Source organism: Chlorocebus sabaeus, chromosome 10, assembly GCF_047675955.1.
Source record: "Chlorocebus sabaeus isolate Y175 chromosome 10, mChlSab1.0.hap1, whole genome shotgun sequence".
Classification (NCBI taxonomy): Eukaryota; Metazoa; Chordata; class Mammalia; order Primates; family Cercopithecidae; genus Chlorocebus; species Chlorocebus sabaeus.
In genome coordinates this window covers 30,220,569-30,246,615 of record NC_132913.1, presented here as the reverse complement: position 1 = coordinate 30,246,615, position 26,047 = coordinate 30,220,569, and the positions used below count along the sequence as shown (strand labels likewise).

Genomic DNA, 26,047 nt, shown 5'->3' with positions numbered 1-26,047 from the left:
TTAGTTTTCAATGTAACAGAGTAAATTTATTCACTTAGTTAGTATTGCATTCCATTTTACAGAAGATTCCTATCTGTAAGTTTCCCCACCTCCTTGCTCAAGTTCTTCCCAAGCAGCTCTGAGTCAGTCTGCTATACCTCCGCTGCCCCTATGGCAAAAGCAGTCTGAGAATTCACCCAGTAATTAATCAGAGGCTGCCTGATGGCACATATTCTAAGCTTGGGTTTCCTGTGACTTAAATCACTTATTTAACTTGTTAAAAGATACCTCTCCAAACAAATTATAACATTTTAAAATCACAGGCAATAGCCTATATTTATTTTCACCTATGGAAGCTTTTTGCACAAAAATATTGGTTGGTTATGTTTGTTCATGTCTCCTTAATAAACTCAGGATCATTCTCTTTACGTGAGAGAGTGAAGATTATCTTAGAAAGATACCTATGTGAGATAAAACGCAAGTTTTATCATATTTAGTTTCCGAGATAGAAAGATGTGTGTGTGTGTGTGTGTGTGTATACACACGTACAGACATATCCAAAGTCCTTATTATCTGATGACAAATGAAAATAGGAAACAAACACTTAAATAAATCAATTTTAAAGTCAATGGCAGAAGGTTTGACAGAGGTACTATCTTAAAATGTAGAGCTTAAAATTTAATATGTGATTTGAAAAAATATAGATTAAAATGATAATATTCTAATAAGAATAAGGATAAGTCGTGTTGATTTTTTAGTATATTTCTTGACAAAATGATATGGTAGCAAAATATCATCCCTTTTATAGTATACTTAACTTTCTCAGCATGTCCTTAAAGATAACTTTTACAAAGATTTGTGAGGCATTCATCATTTCTCTTGAATGCTTGATATTCCAGTTATTTCCTTTTGAAGTACATTATCAAATGTCCTCCACTTCACCTGTTAACTGCTCTGACATAGTCTCATTGGCCGTGATTTTGTGATTTAGGAGTTTTCCAAATTCACTTGCATCATGACATCCTGAATCTCCCTTGAAACATCTTACTTTACAATCATTTTCATTATGTTTTCACTGTATTGTCTAATATTTATGACATTATATAATCAGCAAGAGACTAAGACTTTGTAGAGTAATTCATAGAAATAGATGCTACTACTACTTGGAGAATTATGTTCAGGTAAGGACTAATTTTACAAGTGGGAAGTTTATTAGTGAATATTTTCCTTATATCTCTGGAGACTGAGATCATTTCTGAATAATGACAAACTCTTGCAATTTGCAATCAGATGAAAATAAGGGCTAAAAAGTATGCAAGTGGTAAAGCAGGAAATGAAAGTTCGTTTCTTCAACACCAGTTGTGCATTGTTGAAATAATTGTGGACGAGATACTTTTGGGCAAGAGGATTAAGGACTGAGGTTTTGAGAGAATCAATGAAAAGGTAAAAAAGTAAACCTTTTAAAATACAGAAGAGTTCTCACACCCATGGGAGCAGAAGCAAAAGAAAATGGTACCACATAAGCTTAGAGATGTGGGAGGCAAATACTAAAGACAAAGGAGATAGCCAATTATATATGGCTGAGAGGCCAAGAAGTTGTAGCTGAAAAGTCATCATTTAACACTGGCTAAATACATGCTAAATAAGTAGAACAGGTGCCTCAGAAGGCCGAGGTCATATTTCAACTGCGGATTCTAAAAAAACTCACTGAGAAATCTATTGGTACTAGTCTATCTCATTTGAAAGCATCAGAAGTGTTGTGAAGTCACACATCTTGCTACTGCGACCTATATGTCCTGTTGTCTCAAACTTTGCACAAGAAGGCCTTATTCTGGTAGTAGATAGGGACTTGATAAGTAGTAATTCAGAAGGGATCATTAGGAAACTAAAACAGGATTTAAAATATAGATAAGTTTCGGGCTATGGCATTCTCAACCATTGCCTGGAAAAGCATATGGAATTGAAATATGTAAGTCAGTATTCCCCAGAACAAATGTGCAAAAGATGATCTCTTCATACAATGCTAATTGCACAGTTGGGACAAGCATGGTATAAAGTTATAATTCTTTAAGTCTTTTTGCTGACATTTCTGGATGTTTATTTTTATTCTTTCTGGGACTTTCCTGGGAATTGTTTGATGCATATTCTTTTTCTAATGTTGTTGCCAAACAATAACAACTTGTATTCCTTAACCATGCACTGAAGTCAGCCAGCCTTTTCAGCTGGTTGTTTTTCACCAGCAAATTACTCATTACAATAAAGGAGATGATTCAAGCCCTTAATAAAGCCTTTAAAATGTCATCACTGTTTAAAACTTTCAATCAAATACCTCTAGCTGATTACAGAAATGTGTTGGCATAATTTAACATTCAAGCATTTTTATCAAAATTGTCAGTCGGCCCCATTCTTGCCCATTCAAAAAAGCTCAGAAGAAAAGTATTTTAGGAGAATCTAATACAATGGGTGCGTGTGGAGGTCTGCTAAGCCAGCGTGAAAAGTGAGGAACAGCAGGTTTTCAGAATGTATGATTTCACTGGCTAACATAAAAAAGTAAATGATAGATGGAATCTTCATACTTCATATTATCCACTCCTGTTTTCGTAGTAGACTCTCTATTAACAAAAAAAGAGGGAGGTGGTATCTTAAATCTCAATGTATGGGCTCTTACAGAAGAATCCCTTAAAGGATCCACAAATCTTTGAATCCCCTAAAGTTAAACGATTAAATAATCCTCTAAAGTGTGCCATGAGGGTTAACATTTGTAATTTTTTTAAAAATTCAAAATTTACAATGTTATTTAAGCATGTTTTTCAGCAAAATATTTCAGATTGTCAAATTTGTACAATTTAGTTCCCTTCATATTTCAGAGCAATAATTAACTGTTAGACTGAATTAAAGTCTGCCTTGAAGTGGGGCAAAAACATCCAAGAAGCCATTTATTCATGACTCAGTCCTAATTTATTGTACAGACAAAGTTCAGAATATGACATTGCAATGAGCAAAGGTAATAATGAACTAGGAAAAGGTTAAATTCTAGGTGAGAATAACAGCTTGAATTATGATGCTTAATGCAGTGGGTTGACTCTGGTCTCTAATTTACTCATTCTCTTTGTGAGCAAAGGGCTCTTGGAATAGCCTTAGGTCATAGGTTTTGAACAATGTCCAAAATGCATATTTAAACAAAAAGTGAAGTGAAATCTTTTGGTACAGATGCAATTTGCTGTTTGCTAATGAAAACGTCACATAAAGGACTATTTCAAAATTGTATACCAAATATTAGACTTCTAGAATGCAATGTTATATATCTGGGGATACACTCTCTATGCTTATAATTCCTTTCTTAGCTCAGCCTTTATGAACTGTTAAGCTTTCTGTTTAACCAAGCACCAAGAATGCCCCCTCAGCCTTCCTTCCAATTTTCATCATATTCTACCTCTTTATTGAAGGCTCAAACTGCACAATTATTGCACTATCAATATATAGTCAAATTATCAAAAAAAAAAAGAACACATAATTCAAACATAAATACTTTAAAATACTTGTTAAAGAGTGAACAAGTGGACCAGGAGAAGAAATGTTATTTAGATATTATTTATTTGAAATAACATGTTTAGCCACTAGATGTCACCCTTTTTAAGCAACAAAGACGACTTCACAAAGCGTGACATCAAGAGCAGTTACATTCGTTCCACTGTATTTGATGTTCTCCATATGGTTCTTGGCCACATACTGAATACTTTAACAGTGAAAAACTGTTTGGTCTCCCTAAAGCTCTAAGAGAACAGAAAAGTAAGATGACAGAAGGCTTATTAAACTTAGTTAAACTGGCTAATCTTGGAGTGCTAACAAACTGAAATATAATTATCAACGGGCAAATAGAGTCAGTAGTCATACTGACTCTAAAGTTTACTCAAAGTTTAATTGGATTTGACCTTGGAACTATAAATATTATTCACAAGAAAACTCTCCCCATCTTCACAATATTTTATGTATGGAACATTGTTTTAACATCTGAACAATTACCCTTATTTGAGTAGCGTGATACTGTAGGCTTTTGGGTCTTTTCTTTGTTTATCACTCTTCTCACAGGTGGCATTTGATTTTCAGATTAATAAAAAAGTAAAACACACTAAGGGACACAAAGTTAAATTTCAGTAAAACATTTCTTTTCTTATTAGGGACAATGAAGTGATGATTGGAAAATACCTTGTCCTTGACTTGTCCAAATCTGCTGCATTCCATTCCTAATTAAAGAGCTCCGATCTCCTAATACAAATTAAGTACAATATAAGATACTCGGTACGGAATAGAGAGTCAAGGCTAGAAGTTGACAGCACTGAAATTAGTCACTGACATCACTTAAAAAGAAGCTTTAGGAGTGTAAGAAAACAATAAACAGAAAAACAACCAAAGTTTTCCTTAACGTGGCCTTTGTGAGTCAAGCCTAATTTAAGTCGCATAAATTTCCATAGCTAAATTGTTAAAATGCAACAGCAGCTAATAACATATAGTTTTCCAGAAAAGTTAAAAGCAAGGTTCTCATATACATACGAAATAAACAGCCACGAAAGATCTCATTCAACCCACAAAATAGTGGGGGAATCAGTAAGATGGTAGGAAGCCCAGAATTCTTTCCTATAGCATGTAAGAGAGACTACATTTCCAAGGAATGGAGATTATATTGTACAGTCCACTTATCAAAGATCTGCTAAAATAAACTCGGTGATAGTTACAAACTAATGTCCTACAAAGTCACAAACTGTAAACTTTGAGGTTATATTTTCTGCTTAAGAGAAATGATCTCCACTGGGCAAAAGTCTACATGTTACCATGCAAATTCACAGTGAGTCAACAAAGTACTTAGGGGTCAGCACTAAATAATTACCAAACAATACTTGGGCTAGGGTGTTACAGAATGCCACCCATCTTTTTCCTGTATATTTTAAATTTTGGATTTTCTTTTTCATATAACCCCACACCTATTGATCACATCTAATGCTGTATTAGTCCATTCTCTCACTGCTACAAACAACTGCCTGAGACTAGGTGATTTATAAAGAAAAGAGGTTTAATTTGTTCACCGTTCTGCAGGCTGTACAGGAAGCATGACTGGGAAGGCCTCAGGAAACTCACAATCATGGCGGAGGGTGAAGGGGGAAGCAGGCACATTTTTCATGGCCAGAGCAGGAGGCAGAGAGACAAGGAGAAGGTGCTACACACTTTTAAACAACCATATCTCATAAGAACTCACAATCTTGAGAACAGCAAGGGGGTAGGCCTCATTGTCCCATCACCTCCCACCAGGCCCCTGCTCCAACATTGGTGACTACAAGTCTACATGAGATTTGGGTGGGGACACAAATCCAAACTATATTAAATGCTCAAGTGGCTATACTTAGTGTTTTACATATATCATCTCATTTTATTCTCACAATAACTGCTTATAGGTAGGGGCTGATACTACCTCAGCTCAGAGACCAGAACACTGAACAATCATAGAAGATTCTCCAGGTGACAGACCACCAAGAGACCAAGTTAAACTGTGAACCTGGTCTGCCTAGATGGTCCTTCTCCCGGGAGTATAGACTTAACATACATTTAAACACTGTCTAGAAGATCTTGAAATTCCACAAAATGAGGCATATGTGAGCACAACACAACCCTTTGCCCTTGTTCCTTGTCCATGGTGAGAGAAACCTCAGGTGCAAGACCTGTGCATGCTAGGAGGTCAAAGCTTAACTCTGAACACTGACATTCTCTAGAATTTGTGTATATTATTTCTTCCCTGCCACCACCCCTTCCACCTCAGCACTGGCTTACCCTTTGGACTGATATAATACATCAGATCCTCTATTTCAATTTAAATAAATGGAGAGTGAGAAATGGCCAGGGTTGTGAGCCATCATCATACAAAAGCAAGCAATATCTTGCATACTGTCTATGTGAAAAACATGGTATTCTTATAATATTTGCTTTTCAATCTTCTCAGAGATGTTGGGACATGAAGGGAAATCTAATGTACTGATAATGATATTCAAGTAAGATGTCTGCTTGACTTAATATCTGTCTAAAGAAAATGTTGTCTTAAGTTTAAAACCTTAAAACCTTGAAAAAAATTTAGACACAATGAAAGAAACTATAGAAAATCATCTTAAATTCCTAGGATTTATATGCATAGAACTTCAGAAATGTGAGGTGCTCCAAACTCTATTACTAATTCAGCCTCAATTCTTGTAAAGATTATACCACTCAGCCAGTGGCTGAGAAAATTCAGAAAACTAATCAAACATTATTACATTATCTATTAGGAGTCTAGACAGTCTCCTCATCACACATACTCCAATACAACAACTATGAAAAGGGATTTTTTTTTCTTCCCAGCATATTATTTCTTTATCTCCATTCCAGAAAAAAAAGCAAAAGGAACACTTTCGAGTTCCCCGGACAACTAAAAATGTGTAAATTTGTTGGTGTATTACATTTGCATTTATACTTGCTCTAAAATATGAAGAGTTCTATAAAACGGAAAAGTATTACTTTTTATGTCAGTCTGTTGTTCAGTGTTCAGCTTCTTCGGGTTTCATGGATTATAAAGTCTTTTAGGACAGAAGATATTCCCTACAAGCTATCATGTAACATTTATAGCTTTAAAGGTAGATGTAATTTTAATAATAACATGCTGCATTTAAGGCTCTATTAGGCACAGCTCTGGTTGCCTTTGATTTATTCATCAATGTGAGGAATCTGAAATTTTCTAAAGTCTAATTTTTGAAAAAAAATATTCAAGGGGTCTCTTTGCATTAAACCATCTGCTCTACATGATTGCAGTGACTCGTTTTTAGCACTGAAGCTTCCCTTTTTGATTAAATTTCTTGTTCAACCAATTGAATTCTTTGGAAAGCATTTATTTCGAATGAAGTATATTGTTGTTAGCAGAGTAGGAAAATCATTCTAATCCAATCCTAATTCCTATTGGATAGCATCTTAGAGAACTCATGTAAATTTAACATATTATTAATGCAAATTAATTTGTACATCACCAAAGAATTATCTGAAGATGGTACTCACGCAGGTTTAATTGTATGGGCATGCTTTTCATGAATAAAGGCACCGGCAATTCCTCCTGCGCCTGCATTTAGATACTAGATTGAAAATAAATTAAATTATGTGGGTTTACTTGAATATGTGACAAAACTAAACAATATAGTCATTTGAATTTTTTAATTGAAACCACAACTTTTGACCAGTTCAAAATGTGTGATTATTTGATAAAACAGAAGCTTGGGTCACCTTCTTCAAAGAAAAACAAACAAAAACTAGTATTATTAGGTTGAGAATAAATGACTGTTACTTTTATGGGGCAATTTTGCTCTAGCTGGTAGAAAGCAGTTTTACTGAGGTCTGGCTTCAAAATTCATACATTTAAATTATTTTGTCCTAAAATATTGTAATAATAATAAAAGTATATTTTTAAAACAAGTAAATTGTAATTGGTTTTATTTTCATGCTCCCTGTCAATTAAACTGTTTTCAAATATGAATTCGAAGTTGATTCTCTAAAACTTATCTTTATATATGCAGAAATTTCACAACTTATCAATAAAAAAAACTAAGGAGATTATCAATTTGAATTAAGTGTAGGGTTTTTTCTCCAGAGCCTCCTGACTTTTTCATAGCAGCCTAGGAATTGGAAGAATTAATTTCTCTATATTGATGGAAATACTAGAATTAAATTACTTACCACACTATTCCATCATATAACTCTATTAACTAAAATCAGAAAATATAATAATAAAAGAAATAGGCAAAGTAACTGAAATCTTTAAAATTGGCCAACAGATCCAGTTTCTTCTTCAGATTAATGTCAATGTGAAATAAAGGGATGTAAATATTTTAACTCCTTTGTACCTTGTAGGAACACCAGCAGGCAAAATCAACTCCCCAGTCATGTAAATAGAGTTCAACATTTCCAACGGCATGTGCTAGATCAAAGCCAACGTAACAACCCTAGGGAAGAACATAATAATAAGTTTTAAATTTGCTTAATGATTAGAAATAATAAGTACAAATATCTTTAAGAAAATACTTGACAAACTTCTGTACCATAAATTATGGTTTGCTCTTTGCTGCAATGGTTCACAAAGTATGATCCACAATTCCCAGGACCCTTTCAGAAGGCCCACCAGATCAAAGCAATTGTCATAATGCTAAGACATTCTTTGCCTTTTTCACTGGATTGACACTTGTATTGATAATGTAAAAGCAGTGATGGGTAAAACAGCTGCCACCTACATCAGCAGGAGCCAAGGCAGTGGCACCAAACTGTACTAGTAGTCATTACATTGGTCCCAGCCTTTCACCTGGGGACCTGGGAAAGTTTCATGTGAAAATCTCCTTGTGAAAACTGTAAAAATGGTCAATTTTCATTAAATCTCAATACCTTAATTCTTATATTTTTAATGTTGAATGTGGGAAGTACACATAAAACACTTGACTACATTCTGAAGTAGGATGACTGTATTAAAGCAATGTATTTATGCAATTATTTGAGTGGCATGCTGAACCTGCCACTTTTATATCATGGACAACCATTTCTGCACAAAAGAGCAACTGACAAACAGTGATAATTCACATGTGTGATGTATTTAACAGATATTCTTTTGAAAATGGAGTGTCGCTTCAATAAAACAACTTACAATATTTGCTTCCAATGATTAAAAAAATTAGAGTTTCCAGGGGAAATTAGAATATTGAAAAACTTGTATCCACTTCCATGAGTATGACTAGCTCCTATTATTGAGATAATTCTGATGAACATAGTAGTAATACATATTTTTAAATATTATATAATTAAATATGTCAATATTTGGAAAATATACATAATTCAATGAACCAATATTTTCTGAATGGCCAATGCTTGGTGTTACATATTGTGCATTGATAAAGGATCTGTTCGAAATGCAAGTTCAGTCAATGGATTTTTATATAATAAATATAGAATATTCAGTGATTCAGTTTCAAATTCCATACCAGAACTCCTAAAAAATTCTCACTTGTCAAATTCTGATGCAATATCAAAGAATACACAAAATTGACTGAAAGACTATTCAACCACTCCTGCCTTTTCTGATTACATATCTCTGTGAGTACCTATTTTCTTTCTAAGATTCAAAAAGAGAAACAGAGAGATTGAACACAGGTATAAAAAACCAGTTGTCTTCTATTAAGGCGGGTGTTAATAAGATTTGCCAAATATAAACAATGCTACTGTTTTTTAAAGAAAACATAGTTTGAATAATAATATTTTGCTTATGTTAATATGTAATGCATTTGTTGTTATTCTAAAACAAATAAATACATTTTAAATTTCTGTTTTAACTGCAAATACAGTAAATATAGATATAGAGCCAACGTCAAATCTAAGATCCTCAGCGCTTTTTAAGAGTGTAGAAGGTTTCCCTTTCTAAAAAGCTTCTGAACTGTTGCTTTAGTGTATCCTAGTAATCTGAAAGAGTCAATAGTTTTCTTGTTTAGCATTTAACCCCACATCATGTGCATATTTAATCAGTTCAAGTATACGCAGTGTTATCAATTGTATCAATGGTTCAGCTTCTCTGCCCTCTCTTGCACCCATGTTATTTTGCCAGATAAGTTCTAGTTCCTCCCACTGTGGGTAAGGTGTAAGTCTCAGCCACTGGGATCAGCCATGCGACTTGTTTTGACCAAAAGAATGTTAGCACATGTAATAGAAACAGTCTCAGAAAAGTACTTGAGTGACTAAGCTTGCTCTCTCTTGCTCTCTGCTATCTCTATGAGAAGGACTTGCTTGGGCCAAACCGCTGGCCCAGATGGAAGATAAAAGAAATGTGGAGTATAATAATCCTCACCTGAACTCAATCTGGATCAGCTGCTCCTCCATGCCCTCCTCACCCCTTGCAGTTTGCCACAGAAACATGAGTGAGCTCAGCTGAGACTAGCAGAACCCATTCAGCCGAGTCCTACCTTGATGCTCTGACACCAAGGTGATCCATAAATCAATGGTTATTGTTTTAAAACAACAAGTTTCGAGATGATTTGTTACATAGCTTTTTAAGGGAAGAGTGAATTGATATACTCAGTCCCCAAAAACCAAGACATTCTTTACTTGGTCTTAGGAATTACAGCTACCATTCTTCTTAAAGAGTACAAGATACCAAAGGATCACAAGATGGGGGTTTGGATCAGTTACTGCTTGAGTTCTTTTAGTTCTCATGTTAGAATAAGGATAACAATCCTTGCTTAATGCTATTTGGTACGCAAATATGCATACTTTGATACAATACAGATCCTCAATGTGAGCCAGCTGTTTTATATGGAGCTTAATTTTTAAAAAGAATTCTTATCCAATAATAAAGAGGAAGAATGATGTTGTTTGGGAGAGAATTTCAAAGTTTAATGTAAACTCTACTGTCTCCTTCATACACATTGACTTTGTACCCTAAGAGTTTCTTCTGATCTGATTCCATTCTGTCTTAGTTATTTACTTGTCATGAGGTTTTAAGTGTTTTGTTTGTCTGCCTAGTGCAATTCACGATGTTAAAAAGCAAGTCTCTGTTTCCACTAAATTCCCAGAAGCACAAACTGGAACAATGAATACATATTATCCAAATTGTACTCAAGTAGGAGGTTTCTAATTTAATTGCTGATGATCAAAGTAATTTAACTTACTGCATATCAAAATGTTGAAATGTTTACTGAGAAAATATAAAGATTCATTCCACATTAAGACAACTTTGTATATGAACATGAATTTAAAAACTGATGGCTAAATGCAGGTAATAGAACTTTGCGAAACATTTTACCTCTGGGTTTGTGTATGATTGGTTTACCGAGTGTAGTTCTCCATGTGTATGATTAGTTTACCATGTGCACATACCTGCTCCAAACTAGATTTTTTGGAACCCTGAAGGCACACAACTCTCAACGGAATTAAAGTTTTTGAAGTAAATACTTGAATACATTTTTAGAAGTGTTCTAACACCACCGAAGAAAAAATAACCCCAAACTACAAATACAGGTGTTTTCCCTAGAAACCTGCAAACTATAGTCTGTTTCTGTAAATTTAATTTTGGATCACAGCCAGTCTTATTTGTTTAAATATTGTCCATGGCTGCTTTTTTTTGCTACAGCAGCAGAAATGAGTTGTTGCATTAGGGACCATATGGCCCACAAAGCCTAAAGTATTTGCTACTTAGTTCTTTACGGAAAGATGTGCTTACTTCTACACTATAGCGTTGGTTTGCATAAAGAAACCTCAATATGCTGAAAAGTTAATTAATTGAAAACCTCATTCACTATAATATGACTGGAGATAGTATCTCAAAAAAGGACAATACACCAGCACAAAATAACTGAATTTTGAGGGAGGAAGGGAGATTAATTTATTATTTGTTTCTAACACAAAAAAATGAGCAATACATACCATAAAAATAAGACAAGTGCTCTATTGTCATAAAAGTTTAAGGAGTAATAGGACATGAATACAATTAATCATCAAAACTTAGAAGTCATTAAGTCATCAAAACCTAGGTTTGCAGACTAATGTTTAGCTTTAATAGACATGCACACAACCCCCCACACACATTTATTTGTTTATATTTTAAGATAATACTGAAATTTTATATGGGGAACTTATAATACTGAACTTATATAACTTATAATACTGAAATTACACATGGGGAAAAAAGTTAATTATTCTGAATTTGAAACCCTCTTTTCTTCTCATCAACATTTCCAATTAAAGCAACTTTTGTGAAGCAATTTTTACAGCTCAGATTTTCATAATTTGTTTTTATAACTCAATTTTTCTAAGAAAACTCAATAAATAGAAAAAACAGCACTTTAGTTATCAATTACTTATAAAGAACAGCACATTGAAGAAACCACAAAACTTGACATACAATATCCCATTATTAAAATCCCTGTGGCCACATTTGTGGTACCACATTGAAAAAATCAAGTACAGCTTCTACACTATGTTTAATGCATTTGTAATTATTTCCCTATTGGTTGGTAGACAATATAAATTATGAAAATATAAAATGTATTGAGAAAACAACTGGAAGATACAAACGTATCACAGCAAAGTGATTTCACAAAAGTGTCACTAGATGGCAGCATCTTAAACATTAAAAAAACTAAAGGGTCTCCAAAACCTCTCTACAGTCATCCAGTTAGATATTTTCATTGTTTTGCCTCACGTAGGTAACATGATATGCACAGGTGAAAGCATACACTCTATACTTGAGTACCTACTTTATGCAATTTTTCAATAAAAATCAAGCATTTTTCAACACATTTTATTTAAAATTACCCACAGGTGCTCACACTCATGTTGACACAATCACATTCATACTGACACAGCTTACACTCATATTGACACAACCAGCACAGCATTCATTGTTCAGTCACCATGCCACCTTACTTTATAGTCAATCTAAAACTTGCAATCATTTTCAGGCCATTATGATTATTTCCAGCCTGTCTTTCTCCAATAAACATTATAAATCATACATTTGATGATAAGATTCACTGCCTTTGTTTACAGAGCCCCCATTAATTTCACAATGCAACTCATAGTCCTTGGTATGGTTATCAGAGGTGTTTGAACCAAAGCAACTCCATCTTGGGTAGGGACTGGTTAAATAAGGCTGAGACCTGCTGGGCTGCATTCCCAGTAAGTTAGGCATTCTGAGTCACAGGATGAGACAGGAGGTCAGCACAAGATACAGGTCATAAAGACCTTGCTGATAAAACTGGTTGCAGTAAGGAAGCTGACCAAAACCCACCAAAACCAAGATGATGACAAAAGTGACCTCTGGTCATCCTCACTACTCATTAGAAGCTAATTACTAGTATTATAAGCTAATTATAAGCTAATGTATTAGCATGCTAAAAGACACTCCCACCAATGCTATGACAGTTTACAAATGCCATGAAAACATCAGGAAGTTATCCTATATGGTCTAAAAAGGGGAGGAACCCTTGGTTCTGGGAATTGCCCACCCCCTTCCCAGAAAACTCATGAATAATCCACACCTTGTTTAGTATAAAACAAGAAATATAATAAGCATAAAAATGGGCAACCAGCAGCCCTCGGGGCTGCTCTGCCTATGGAGTAGACATTCTTTTATTCTTTTACTTCCTTAATAAACTTGCTTTCACTTTACTTTATGGACTCACCTTGAATCTTTTCTTGTGAGCGATCCAAGAACCCTTTCTTGGGGTCTCTGGGACTGGGAACCCTTTTCTGGTGACATAGCTATTTATTTTTTATTTTTTAAGTTTTTGTAGAGAGGAGTTCTCACCACATTGCTCAGGCTGGTCTTGAACTCCTGGGTTCAAGCCATCCTTATGCCTCGGCCTCCCAATGTGCTGGTATTGCAGGTGTAAACCACCACACTCAGCCCTCCTGGGTATGATTAAAGACTTGCATGATCTGCTAGTGCCCCTTGATCAGATGCCCCATATAGACTTCTCTCATTTTACATAAACTTTTCCCTTTCCTGGGGATGTGCTTTCTCTCCTCCATTTGCTTAGCAACCTCAGATTTTGATCACCAGATAACTTTGGGCGAAGATTATTTTGCCATCTCTCTTCTATCTTATTCTATAGCCCTGTTTGTATATCTCTCTTGTAACAATTTTCAATCTTACTGTCTTCTTTCACACAATATGAACCCAAATAATTATTGAATAAATAAATAAATGAATGAACAAATAATAAAGTCTTACGAAAGTCAATAGCTGTTCTCTAAAGTGATGTTAAATTTATAAGAAAACTATTTGAGGGATTCTGTTTCTGATGCAATTTTATTGCATGTGCTATTTATTCAGACATGATATCTTTTAGAATGAAGTATCTTGGACAAAATAGTAGTTGAGAATATGTTCAAAATCATTCTCAATTAACAAGAAATATCGTGTGTCTTTGCCATCTTCACTAATACAAAACTAAACATTTTTCTAATTAGTGAAATAACATGATACATAGGGCCTGTGCTGAAATTTCCAGGAGAAAAGCTAGCTCACTCTTTCCTAACTTCGATTAATTGCCTATTTATTAAAATGAAATATAAAATGGTAAAGCTGAATTATTTTCCTAGTAGCATTAAAGCTCTGATTGCTTTATGGATTGATTTGGTAACAAACTGATTTTGGACTATTGTTATTATTATTATTATTATTTAGTTTATTCCTTTTTCACCAAGATTAAATCCTTTGAATTGTGAAGACTCTTAATAATTAGCAAATTTGGTATGAAAAAAGTACTTATACAAGATAAGATATTTGTCATTATACTCAGGGTTGATATATAGATGGTATGCATTGATATGCTCTTATTAATTATTAAAATAATAACATAGTTAAGGTCCATAAAATGTCTTTGTCCTAAGCCACCTGAATAATCAACCATGGCTGCAGCCCTTGCGTCCCATGATGGAAGAGTGTCTGTGAATATCAGCCTGTGAATGTTCACTGCTAGGGACTAGCCCAGGGTCCAGTGGATGAGACAATGCCTTTGCCAGCGCCATTATCAGCATGCTGGGTGAATTCCAGGTGACTATCAGTACATTCTAATAGGCTAATGATGGATACTACCTGGTATTAACATGGAGTATGACCTTTGTGACTGTGGGAAATGCAGCTTCTATACCATACCGATCAGATATTTAAGTGTTCTGAATATCATTCCTTGCTTGATGCAAAAGTAATAAGAAACAATCCAAGAACTACAGTGCTATGAATTTGGACAATATTACTTTTTAAAAAGTATAATGGGAAGTTTGAGGAAAATGAACAAAAAAGAAAATGGTATAGGGAGATGTGTGTCTGGGTGTGTGTGTGCGCACATGCTGGTCATCTCTATATGGAGGGTATGAATAAATGATTAGCAACAATAGGTTGGCTAGTTAACTCTGATATTGGAATTTCCCAAAGGAATTCCTAATTAGGGAGTTTTTGACTAGTACTAGAGAAAGCTGGGAATGGAAAGGAGGAAGATGAAAGCTGGTAGGTTTTTTTGCCATGGTCTTGGAGCATTTAACTTTCCAGAATTCATTCAAGTGTTATGATTCAAAAGCATACTTAGGTGCTAAGTTAAAAACAACAGTAAATATTTCTATAAGAGGGGCCTCCACTGTATCTGCAAATGCCTCTTTTCAGAGTGAATTTCTATTCTGAAAGTTCTGCTTTTCATGCAGACTAAATTTGTCATGGCCTTCAAAAATTCTTCTCACTCTTTCTCTAGTTTTCCTTTCCTCCCAACTCTCTGGTTATGTGTAGGAACTAAGCATTATTTTGCATATTATGTTCATGTTGTACTTAAAGTCAATAAGTTCTATAGGTCACAATTCCTTTCCAAAATTATTTAATATAGATCTACTATTTTTATGCAATGTGTTAAGCTTCATTTATTTATATCAATATAGTATAGCTCAATGAGAATAGCAACTCTTCACTATTAAAACATGAAACAATAGAAAATGAAAACCAACACAAATAAAAAGGAAAAAGACACAATCTTCAAGTGGAGCTTCGGTGAAATTTAGTAGAAATCACATCGCATGGCAACCAGAACCAAAGTTTACGTTTTCTGCAGGACAAAACCAGAATACTCTTCCAACTTATTTTAATCCTATGGCTCTTATAGATAATATAAGAGATCAAAAAATGAATTATCAGTGTGTGTGTGTGTGTATATACATATACATATACACACACACACACACACTATATATATACATCCACACAAAATTCCATCCAGGAAGCTAGCCACCTGAAAATCAAATCTAAATGCTCACATTGTGAAACAGGAACAGAAACAATAAAAATTCAGATGGTAGAAAATATTTGAGCCTCAATTTTGTAAACCACAAATAAAATTATAAGGCCCCCAAACCATCTGAATAGACCCCTCCTGTTGGCCAAGGGCATTCCAGAGTTAACCTGAGAAGCTACTTCAAGCCATGATAGAAGAGGTGATAGACATTTCTCATACTTTCCAACATTAACATCAACATAGACCATAAGTCTGATAAGAAATATTTACATTCTATTCCCTCTGAAGCCTGCCACTTGGGGGCTTCATCTGCATGATAAAACCTTGGTGTCCACAGCCCCTTATTGGAACCCAGACATTCCTTTCTATTGATAATAACTCTTTCAACCAGTTACCAAAAACATTTTCAAATCTACCTATGACCTGGAAGGAAGCCCAGCCCTCTCCTCCCCAGGCTTTCAACTTCGAGTTATCTTTCCCTTCCAGATCAGTTTGATCTGGAAGTAATATGTAACTCCAATGTAAATCTGATACATCTTGACTAATGTATTAAGTCTCCCTAAAATGTATAAAAGCAAGCTGTACCCTGACTGCCTTGGGCACACGTCCTCAGGAGCTCCTGAGGCTGTGTCATGGTACGTTCTTAACCTTGGCAAGATAAACTTTCTAAATTGACTGGGACCTGTCTCAGATCCTTTTGAGTTTACAACCTTCTGATAAACTACCTAAAATTAAGGTAATTTACCTAATGATTGATTTCAAATGTATCTTTTACCAAATATCTTAAAATATAAGTGAATACAGAAGGTGATCATTACAAAGAACCTTTACACAACAAATAACTTGGAAAAACCCCATTGTCCTAGAGCTATTGAATGACTGTACTTATGTCAATATATACAAACAGAGGAGACAACAGGCCTTGGTAGAGACAACACTTCTCCGTGCCACTCAGGTGGGCTAATGCTAGAGAACTGGATGCCGTGAATACACTTGGGAGCTTCCAGAAAGGTTAACTGTGGAGTCCTGATAAGTAAGCAACAACAAAGAAGGCGCCCCAGGTGGGGAGAACAATGAATAATTGTTCTGAGAAATGTTAATCACAAGAAACCTGTGGACACAGTGACCTCCTTCCACTCATAGCCCCAGCAGCAAGGCTTCGGTCAGTATGTGGCCCCCTCCAGCACACCCCGTAAAACTTCCCTCCACCCCTTGCCTCTCTGCAGACAGCCTCTTCTCTGTTGTAATGCCCATTGCTTTCTTGCAAGGTATCTTCATACCTCCTCTAATAAATCTGCCTTTCTTTACCTATGACTGTCTTGGTAAATTCCTTTAGCACCCATGACGAGCCCCAGCTAGTCGCACCTGTGACATTAATTGTGAAGATAAGAAATCCAATAAGGGAGTGTTCTGAATCAAAAAAGGGGTATCACGAGAAAAGTGTGCACAGCAATCAAGGAACTCATTGAATTAAAAATGAGTGTCTTTAACTTGGAATCAGAATGAAATTAGAATAAACATGTTTACATAATGATTTAAAAACTGTTTTGGATTCAAGGATAAGCTAAACAGTGAAATGAATTCATCAAGATATATTCATTTGTTTATCAACTTGTGCAAATTAGGCTAACACAGATTAGGGAGATGGGAGAGCTCCCCGGACCCTTTCACAGGATTTGTGACATGGGTGTGGCTCACTTACACAGCTGCTGTGCTCAAACCCCTTGTGAGAGGGGGAGCACACAGGCGAGTTGTGCCTGGGCCAGGGTGAGTGCTTTTGGGCTCCAGATCCACGGTAGCATCTAGGGGTATGTTACAATTAATGCCCTTTTAGCAGTTGCTGTCCGTGGATGGCCAAATGTTAACAAGCTCAGTGGGGAGTCAGGTGACAGTATTTTACACCCTGCCTTCTTGCCACCTAGGTCTTTGTCTGGCATCCAGGAAGAATGAGGTCACACGGACTTAAAGGATGGTGAATGCAGAGGTTTTATTGAGTGATGGGGATGGGATCTCAGTGGGATGAGGAACTGGAAAGCTGATGGAGTAGGTAGCTAATTTTCCCCTGGAGCTTGGCTGTTCCAGCCAAACTCCTCTCCGACCGTCCAGATGCCTCTTTGATGTTCAGATGCTTCTTCTCTCCTTGTCTGCCATGCCACTCTGCTTCTCTGCCAGAGGAGTTTGGGGTTTTTATGGCTACAGGATTTGGTGGGGGGTGGGGGTCATGATGGGCCAGGGTGGTTTTGGAAAAAACAACATTTAGGCGGGAAAACAGGGATACCTGTTCTCATTTAGGGCCGTGGTTTCCAGGCTTCAGGTTGAGGACTTTGCTGGGGAACCGCCCTCTTCTACCCAGTACTTCCCTGACTCCTGACTGTATCATTAGAATTTTATTACCCACTAATCTCAAGCCATACCCTAATATTTTTAAAAAGTGTAGTAGCTTATAACTATTGTCACTCTAAAGGAAAGTATGAAGGGAATGTCCTGTGGGAAAAGAGACACAGAATGGGTAGTTGGACAGAAGAGGCTGGATGTAAGCAAGCTGGTGCTTGTCTTTCGATGAAAACTCTGGATTCCTGAATAGAGATGGTGAAGATGTTGAAGATGGCCAAGCTGTCACAATTTGTATAGGCCTTCTTGGGCTACATTTATTTTACAGAAAGGAGAGCTTTTACATTTTTTAAAATTAATATGTAACTCAAGTTACTCTTTGTTTAAGTTCCAGAAGGCTTCCAGCAATGTGATTTACATAGCTAGCCAGTTACTCCTTGGGGGAAACTGGCAAAGAATCTGGCACCATGGTTATGCCCTCTAGTTATGCAAATAGATGGCAGGGGGAAATGACAGCTTCTCAACTTCAGTGGTGTGAAAGGAAAATAAAAACTGGGACCTCAATTCACTAGGCCAAAAGGAAAAAGCTGAAACCTGAGTCATACTAGAAGCTGCCTTTCCTGTTTTACCTAAGCAGACAACTTGAGATAAAAGGTTAAATCCTACTCTATGTTCACCTTATCTTATGTAAAGTGCCGATTTACTGAGCATGAGAGGAATACATAATTGATTATTCCCTTACCTGCTCCTTCTCTCTTGAACCATGTGGGTTACCATATCCTTCCTCTTTCTCTTCCAGCCCACTTTTCCCCTTTAAATACTGAGGTCCTCAAAATTATCTTTGTAGAACAGCACAGACCACAGTTTCTGTGATTCCGTGTTTATTTCTTCTTGGCATGTACTTAACCTTGGAAAAATAAACTTCTAAATTGAGTGAGACTTGTCTCAGATACTTTTTGGTTTACAATGGGAATGAATGTCCTGAACTATCTGAATGCTCTCCTTGAGGTTATTCACAGTTTGTGGTTTTAGCCACAAACCTTAAAGCTAAATGAATTGGAGCATACATAAGTATACTTTTTGTGGTGTTAGAACAGGTCGAGGTTGTTTTTTCTAAGACAACTTAGTGAATCTATTGTCTCCCTTTATCAAGCACTTAACACACTAAAGCAATATTCTCTTTACATATTTCTATGTCATATCTGATTCTGATCTCTTTAAAGACAGAGACAGTGGAATTTTTTTCTTTTATTCTCCATTTTCTCCCTGTTTCTTTTTATATCCAGAGCCTGACATAAAATGAGAGGTCATTATACACCTGAAAGAATAAAATTTCTTGAGAGTAATGTGTACGTCAGCTAGTATTAAAGAGTGGGGGAATGGGGATGAGTACTTCCTGCTGGAATTCTCTCCAGTCATTTGTAGCTGTGTTTCCCAATCATACAGAGGCTTGCAAGCTCTTAATTAGAGGGAAAGCTCCTGCAAACACCCCAAAGGTCCCTGAAGATATGAGGATGAGAGTGGTAATGGGGCCATCATTGCTGGGAGCTGTTGCCAATGGAGCAACTGCCTAAGACACCTGCCAGAAGGAGATAAAAGGGGCACGAGGGGCCAGTGTCTTGGGGCTTCCCTATATGAAGGTAACTGGAAAGAGTAGGTTTGAGGTTCTGAGAAGGAACACTGATGAATGCCAGCACTATCTAATTCAGAAAGACTTTTGATGCTTATTGACATTTAGGCAATGCCTTCTTGACATTTAGGAGCAAAGTAAAACTTGTGGGTTTTCAATATTCTCAAGAGAGACAATTATGTAGACTATGGAGACAGAGGTCTCAGATTACCAAGAAAAGAAAGGACCAACAAAAAGATTATACATATTTTTCTTTGATGTTTTTAAATGCTGACACCAATTTGCCATTACATGATTAGATTATATACATACAAAATATATATAATGTGTATATATGAGATTAGTTTATATATATATTAGATGTATATATGATTAGTGTGTGTGTGTGTGTGTGTATATATATACACATACACACACTAATCATGTAATGGCAAATTGGGGTCAGCGTTTACAAACATCAAAGATATAATCATCTTCTTGGTCCTTTCTTTTCTTGGCGATCTGAGACCTCTGTCTCTATAGTCTACATAATTGGCTATGTATGCCAAATTCATATACACATATATATAGAGAGAGAGGGAGAGACCTCATCTCTGTAGCCTCTCTCTCTCTCTCTCTCTCTCTCTCTATATATATATATATATAGCCTCTGTCTCTGTAGTGTACATAATTGACTATAAATGGTAAATTCATATATATATATATATATATATATAGACAAGACAATACTACGGAAAGACAGCCTTGGTGTCAGCTATAGCTAGACTCCATTTCTAGCCTTTACTTGCCGTTAAATTGCCTTGGGCAAGTGCTTAAACTCTCTCAGACTCACTCTCCTCAAATGAGCAATGGTGAAAGCTTACTGTTAAGGTTGCTAGGAAAATTGGAAATACATACCAGAAACACAGTAGGCCATCAACTATAGCTATTATCATTCACATTTTTATGAAGCATTATTTCAGAGACTAGATTCACTGTTTCAGCCCTGCTTGCTTAAAGTAGACATTGACAAGGTTGTCAAATCCAGAGATAAGAGATAAGAGGAAGGAAGAAAATGAGCATTTTGCTAATGAAATTTAAGGGAAAGGTGTGAATTGAGAAGGTATCAAAGAGAACTGACAACTGGATGGATAAGAGTAAAGGGTTTGGAAGAAAGGAAAAGCAAACCAATCCTGAGACCCTAAACTATTGTGTAATTTGCAGGTACAATAATCACACTACTTTAAATAAAGTGTATGCTTTAAAGAGCAAATTTCAGCTATTTCTTTTTACCAATAATAATAATAATAATAATAATAATAATTGTCTTTACTTACTGTCAAAAGTAAGTATGAAAACCAAGAAAAATTAAATAAATTCAGTCATGCTGTTCTCTTCTATAGTCTTTCTCTGGCTAGCAAGGACCTCACACAAAATGTAGTTTGTTTGATTTATTTCAGAGACTCAAGATGGGAAAAATAGCTTAAGGTAATTTTTCAAGCTTAATTTAGTTCATTTAATATTTAATGACTTAATGGAGCAGTCTGCATGTCCTAAGTGTGTCAAAGAATAGAAATGGAATTTGAAAAAGAACTCAAAACTTACAAAAAGTATCTTGATTTTTTAGACTAATTAACCATTATAAGTAATTCTGCAGAAGCTTCTGATTTTTTTTAAACAGGAATACAGTTGTGCTTTTTATGCAGTACTATTCCATGAAATTAACCTGGCCCACTTGACTGCTGATGTACACACATTTATACATTCACTTATCTAACAGGTATGTATTTAATGATGAAAGACTATGTGCAAAGCACATGAATCTGTGAAATTTGCAAGATCTACCCTCAATCAGTCATTGAATACTCTACTGACATAGCTTCCTAAATTTGAGAGTTAAAATAGGCATAGAAGTAATTATGAGACAGTGCAAACGGTGACCAATGATACATTTTTCACCATGGTATGGAAGTATAACAGGAAGACAGATTTATCCTGATACAGAAAAGTGAGAAAACTTTGCTAATAAAAGTCAAGGATTTCATGTGCAGGTTTCTACAAGAGTCAGTCAAGTAATCTATGAGTTGGGCCTGCAAGAAATACTTTATTTTATACTTTATTGTAAGAATATCATAATACAAGCATGAATACACACACACACACACACACACATAATGTTGTGGTATTCATATAGATATATGTACCTATGTACCAGCTGTGACTTGGCTTCAATGGTGGGCTCAGTGGATAAACATGGATGTTGTGAAGAGCTTAAGCCCCATCTAAGGGACAGAGCTGCTACCCTGTGTCACCACCTATAGGAATGATGGTCTATTATTGTCAAACTTCTAATTTTTTGGAAAATATTTGAACCCAGGAGTTTTTATATGAAATCTCATGATTCCCTATTGTTGGCATATGACTACATTTTAAAAATACACCATGTTTGCTAATATAATGAGGGCCTACATGAAGCAAATCTCTAGGACAAGTTGTAACCCATGAAGCAAGTAATGGTTGAGCGGCAGTAGAGGAAAAGAGAATCTTCACGTGTGGGAATATGTAGGTGGAAGGAAAGCTAAAAAGAAAGACAAGGAGGCACAAAGTAGGACATTGAGACAGGGAATATATACAAGTTTTGGCTTAGCTGATATATAACTTATGTGAAGGAGAACAGTAGAAAATATATTGATAATTCAGCATATACAAAATCATAAAGAGCAAAAGTTATTTGCATTCTATTCCACAAATAGTAAAGGAACAATGGTCATCCTATGGGAGAAATACGACGCAGGAAATTCAAGTAGACAAAACATGGTGCCAATCACAACCGTCCCAACAAAGTCCAACTGACTTTTCAGACACATGGTGACTTTTAACCTTTATTCATCAATTTACCTAGTAGACTTATTATAAAGTGGATTTAAAGCAAGTATTTAACCTTCACATACTAGTGACAATTATATCTGGAGATAGCCCCATTTAGATATAAAATAAAAGAACAGTCTCCCATAAGGTATTTTTCTACTGATTACTGTGTCAACCTGAATGGCCTATTCCTCAACCAAATTTACTTTATTTTAAAATATTTATTTATATACCGAATTTGATAATATTGAATAGACATCTATGGGATAATTCCCGAAGACACTGCTTCTAAATTGCTTCCTTTGATGCCAGTTTATATAGACAATATGACGATTATCTTCTTTGTTCACCACCCTCCTCCGTAAGATAGATTATCTGCTAGGAAAATAAACATTTTCACTTCAAATCAACTAACCTTTCATGTTGACATCCCTAATCTTGTTTGCATAAATAATTTAACTGATGGAATAAGTGAATTTCAGAGAATGATGTGGAAGAAATCTCTCATATTTTATTGGGAACTATTTTTCTGCCCAAAGATCTTTTGGAATTCCATTTTTATTGCCATGAGACATAGCCTTCCTTTTCCATTTTTATGGAGGGTAGAATAAATTAGAACTGATGTGTACATTTCACGTTGGAACACTTTCATTTTTCAGTTTAACAAAGACTTAAATCTGCCTTCCTTGGTTAGTCAAGAGGCATGAAAAATGGAATATTCAAGATTATACCCTGGGCTTTAGGCAACTTAAGTATTTTATGAAATATCTATCACCTACAAAAAAACTTAAGTGTAACACTTCCTTTGGGAGGCCCTAAGTTTAGTTGTTATGCCAATGAATGAGGCTAGATCAGGAGAAATAGATATCCCTCATGGCTTTGATAACGGTGGCTGCAGAAGCAGAGATCCTGATTGACAACCAGGAGGCTTGCTTTTCCCAGATCTGTAATCCTATAATAACATCTGGAGGCCAGGCTTCATTTCCATTGAGAATTAATCATTATTTCTCAAATGCTCTATTTAATCAAAAGCTTAAACACCTGATGAAGACTTCTTAGAAACAGCTCAAAATTTTCAGATTCTTGGGCACTGATCCTCACCAACATATTTTGACTTATTTGACATATTTTAGGCTTCCACCTGCATGGATTTAAGACTACAGATTGCTCACTATATGTCTGAACAAAACAATTTTCCACTATTTCCAAAGTGAAGAGTAAAGGCAAATTAGTTAATGGAACATTGTGTCTAAGATTTATGACATTTTCCCCTACATCGAAGTAGAGGTCTAAATTCCTTAATCAATATTTTTCGTAAGCAGATATAGTACATCTTTTATCACCCTGAAAATATGTGTCAAGTACATATACACACATACATATATGCATATATAAGCATACCCATAAATATTTATAAATATATATGTGTGTGTGTGTGTGTGTGTGTTTAACATGTCTTTTTCTTGAATTCTGTGAATAGAACCAAAGGTGAGTTAAACTACAAGAGTTCAGCATAGATACTTTATTTCTGATGCTTACACACAACCTGTTTTTTTATCACTGAGGGAATGAGGGTGAATAAAAATGATTTCCTGTGAGATAAAAAAAAGTATGTGTATGAAATGGATCTGTCTTTTCATACCTTCACCTGTTCAACTGTATCATAATGACAGAGCATATTTATTTATTTATTTATTTAGAGATAGGGTCTCAACCTGTCCAGCAGGCTGGAGTGCAATGGTGTGATCTTGGTTCACTGCAGCCTCCACCTCCTAAGATCGAGTGATACTCCCACATCAGCCTCCTGAGTAGCTGGGACTACAGGCACACACCATCACACCCAGCTATATTTTAATTTTTTAAAATTTTTTATATAGACAATGTTTCAACATGTTGCTCAGGCTGGTCTCGAACTCCTAGGCTCACGCCATCCACCTGCTTCAGGCTTCCAAAGTGCTGGGACTACAGGCGTGAGCCACGGCGCCCAGCCAACAAACAGTTTTCAAATTCTTGCAAAGATACTGCAATTGCCTCCTTTTGTCCACTTGTATTGCATTCCAGTCTATTCTCATCACCATATGCAGGATATTTCTTTGTAAAATTAATACAAATACGCCTCTTTGAATGGCTAAAACCTTTCAATGGATTTCCATGGGTCTTCAGGGCAAAGCTAAATGACTTAGTGGGAACTTCTTTAGCTGGCCTTTGGTCTGCTTTATAGATTTGTCCTACCTTTTCTAAAATTACACAAATTACACTGAAATACTTACTTCCCTGCAATCCAACCAATATTTTTAACTTTCTAGAGTAGTTCCTACCACGCACAAAAAACTCCCCTAGAAGGGATTTTACCTGATAATTTCTACCTATATTCTATAATTAGCTCAGATCTCATCTTCTTTAAGAAGGTCTCACCCTGACAATCCAGGTTAAATTAGGTGTTTCTATTTGCAACTCCTTGATTATAATTTATGGATCAAATATATACTGATAAAAGATCCAAATGCATGCTACTCTATGGTTCTACCACAGAAACAATAGAGACAAGATTCTTCTTATACACTAAGATCCTATTGGGTGAATGGGCAGTGACAATGGCAAAATGTCTCTAATGTCAACAATTTCTGGTAAAGATGACTTTAACATTCCGGTATTAAACTTCTATGAAGGAGGTTAATTTTTATGGGTAAAAATTTCATACATTATGCTAATTTATGTTATATTTGTATACAAAAGTGTTTAGTACTCATTTGTTCTAGCTAATTCATTGCTCAAGTTCTGATATCCCATGTATTAATGATATCATTCTACTGTAATAGAGATGTAATAGAGATATTAAAGAGATATTATTCTATTATAATATTATGAGAGTTGATTTCCAATTTTCAGGACTGAAAGCATCATGGCCAAGCTTTCTGTTGAAATTTGAGGCTTGATCCCTCAATCATTTGTGTTCTAAAATAATCTCAAAATTGTTTTTAAAAAATAATTAGGCCTACCTGAAGATAAATAGAAGGTTCACAGAGGGGGACATTCATATTTAAGTGTGGTTTGGGTACCTGTGATTTTACTAAATGATTTTATTAATGATGTCTTTATTCATATTTCTGATTTTTGCCTTAAATTATTCTGGATCCAGAAGTAATTCATTTTTTATTCAAACTGCTTGGGCTATCACTGTGATTATTATTTGTTAATAATTTAAACAGCTTATGGTTGGGTCTAAGAGATGTGAGATGTTTGCACCCAAACAAAGCATCATGTGGCACACAAAGAAGTAGAAGCTAATAAAACAACATTGGAGTTTGCAGAATTTGGTCTTCATTTTAAGCACCATTTGCATTCAACTTTTAGTAAGCTGAGAAAAAAAAAAAAATGCCATCATCCATATAGGTACACCGAAATGTGTAAAAGACGTGAGAAATTAAGGCAATCATTCATT

At 35.5% G+C, this 26,047-nt stretch overlaps 1 protein-coding gene across 5 annotated transcripts in view; it reads right to left on the bottom strand.

Annotated features, from left to right (window-relative positions):
• The window catches only part of KYNU (kynureninase), a 181,343-nt gene that overhangs the window by 43,604 nt on the left and 111,692 nt on the right, over positions 1-26,047 (bottom strand). For 4 of the 5 annotated variants that reach the window (XR_012094178.1, XR_012094179.1, XM_073019652.1 and 1 more), the window contains exons 9-10: positions 7,887-7,985; positions 7,048-7,121 (exon numbers count right to left, since the gene is read on the bottom strand). Coding sequence is in view for 3 of the 5 variants with exons in the window: in XM_073019652.1 (XP_072875753.1) it covers positions 7,048-7,121; positions 7,887-7,985 (173 nt within the window). In the remaining 2 variants the exon portion in view is untranslated. The remainder of the gene's footprint in view (positions 1-7,047; positions 7,122-7,886; positions 7,986-26,047) is intronic. The other variant, XM_073019653.1, reaches the window with a different exon arrangement.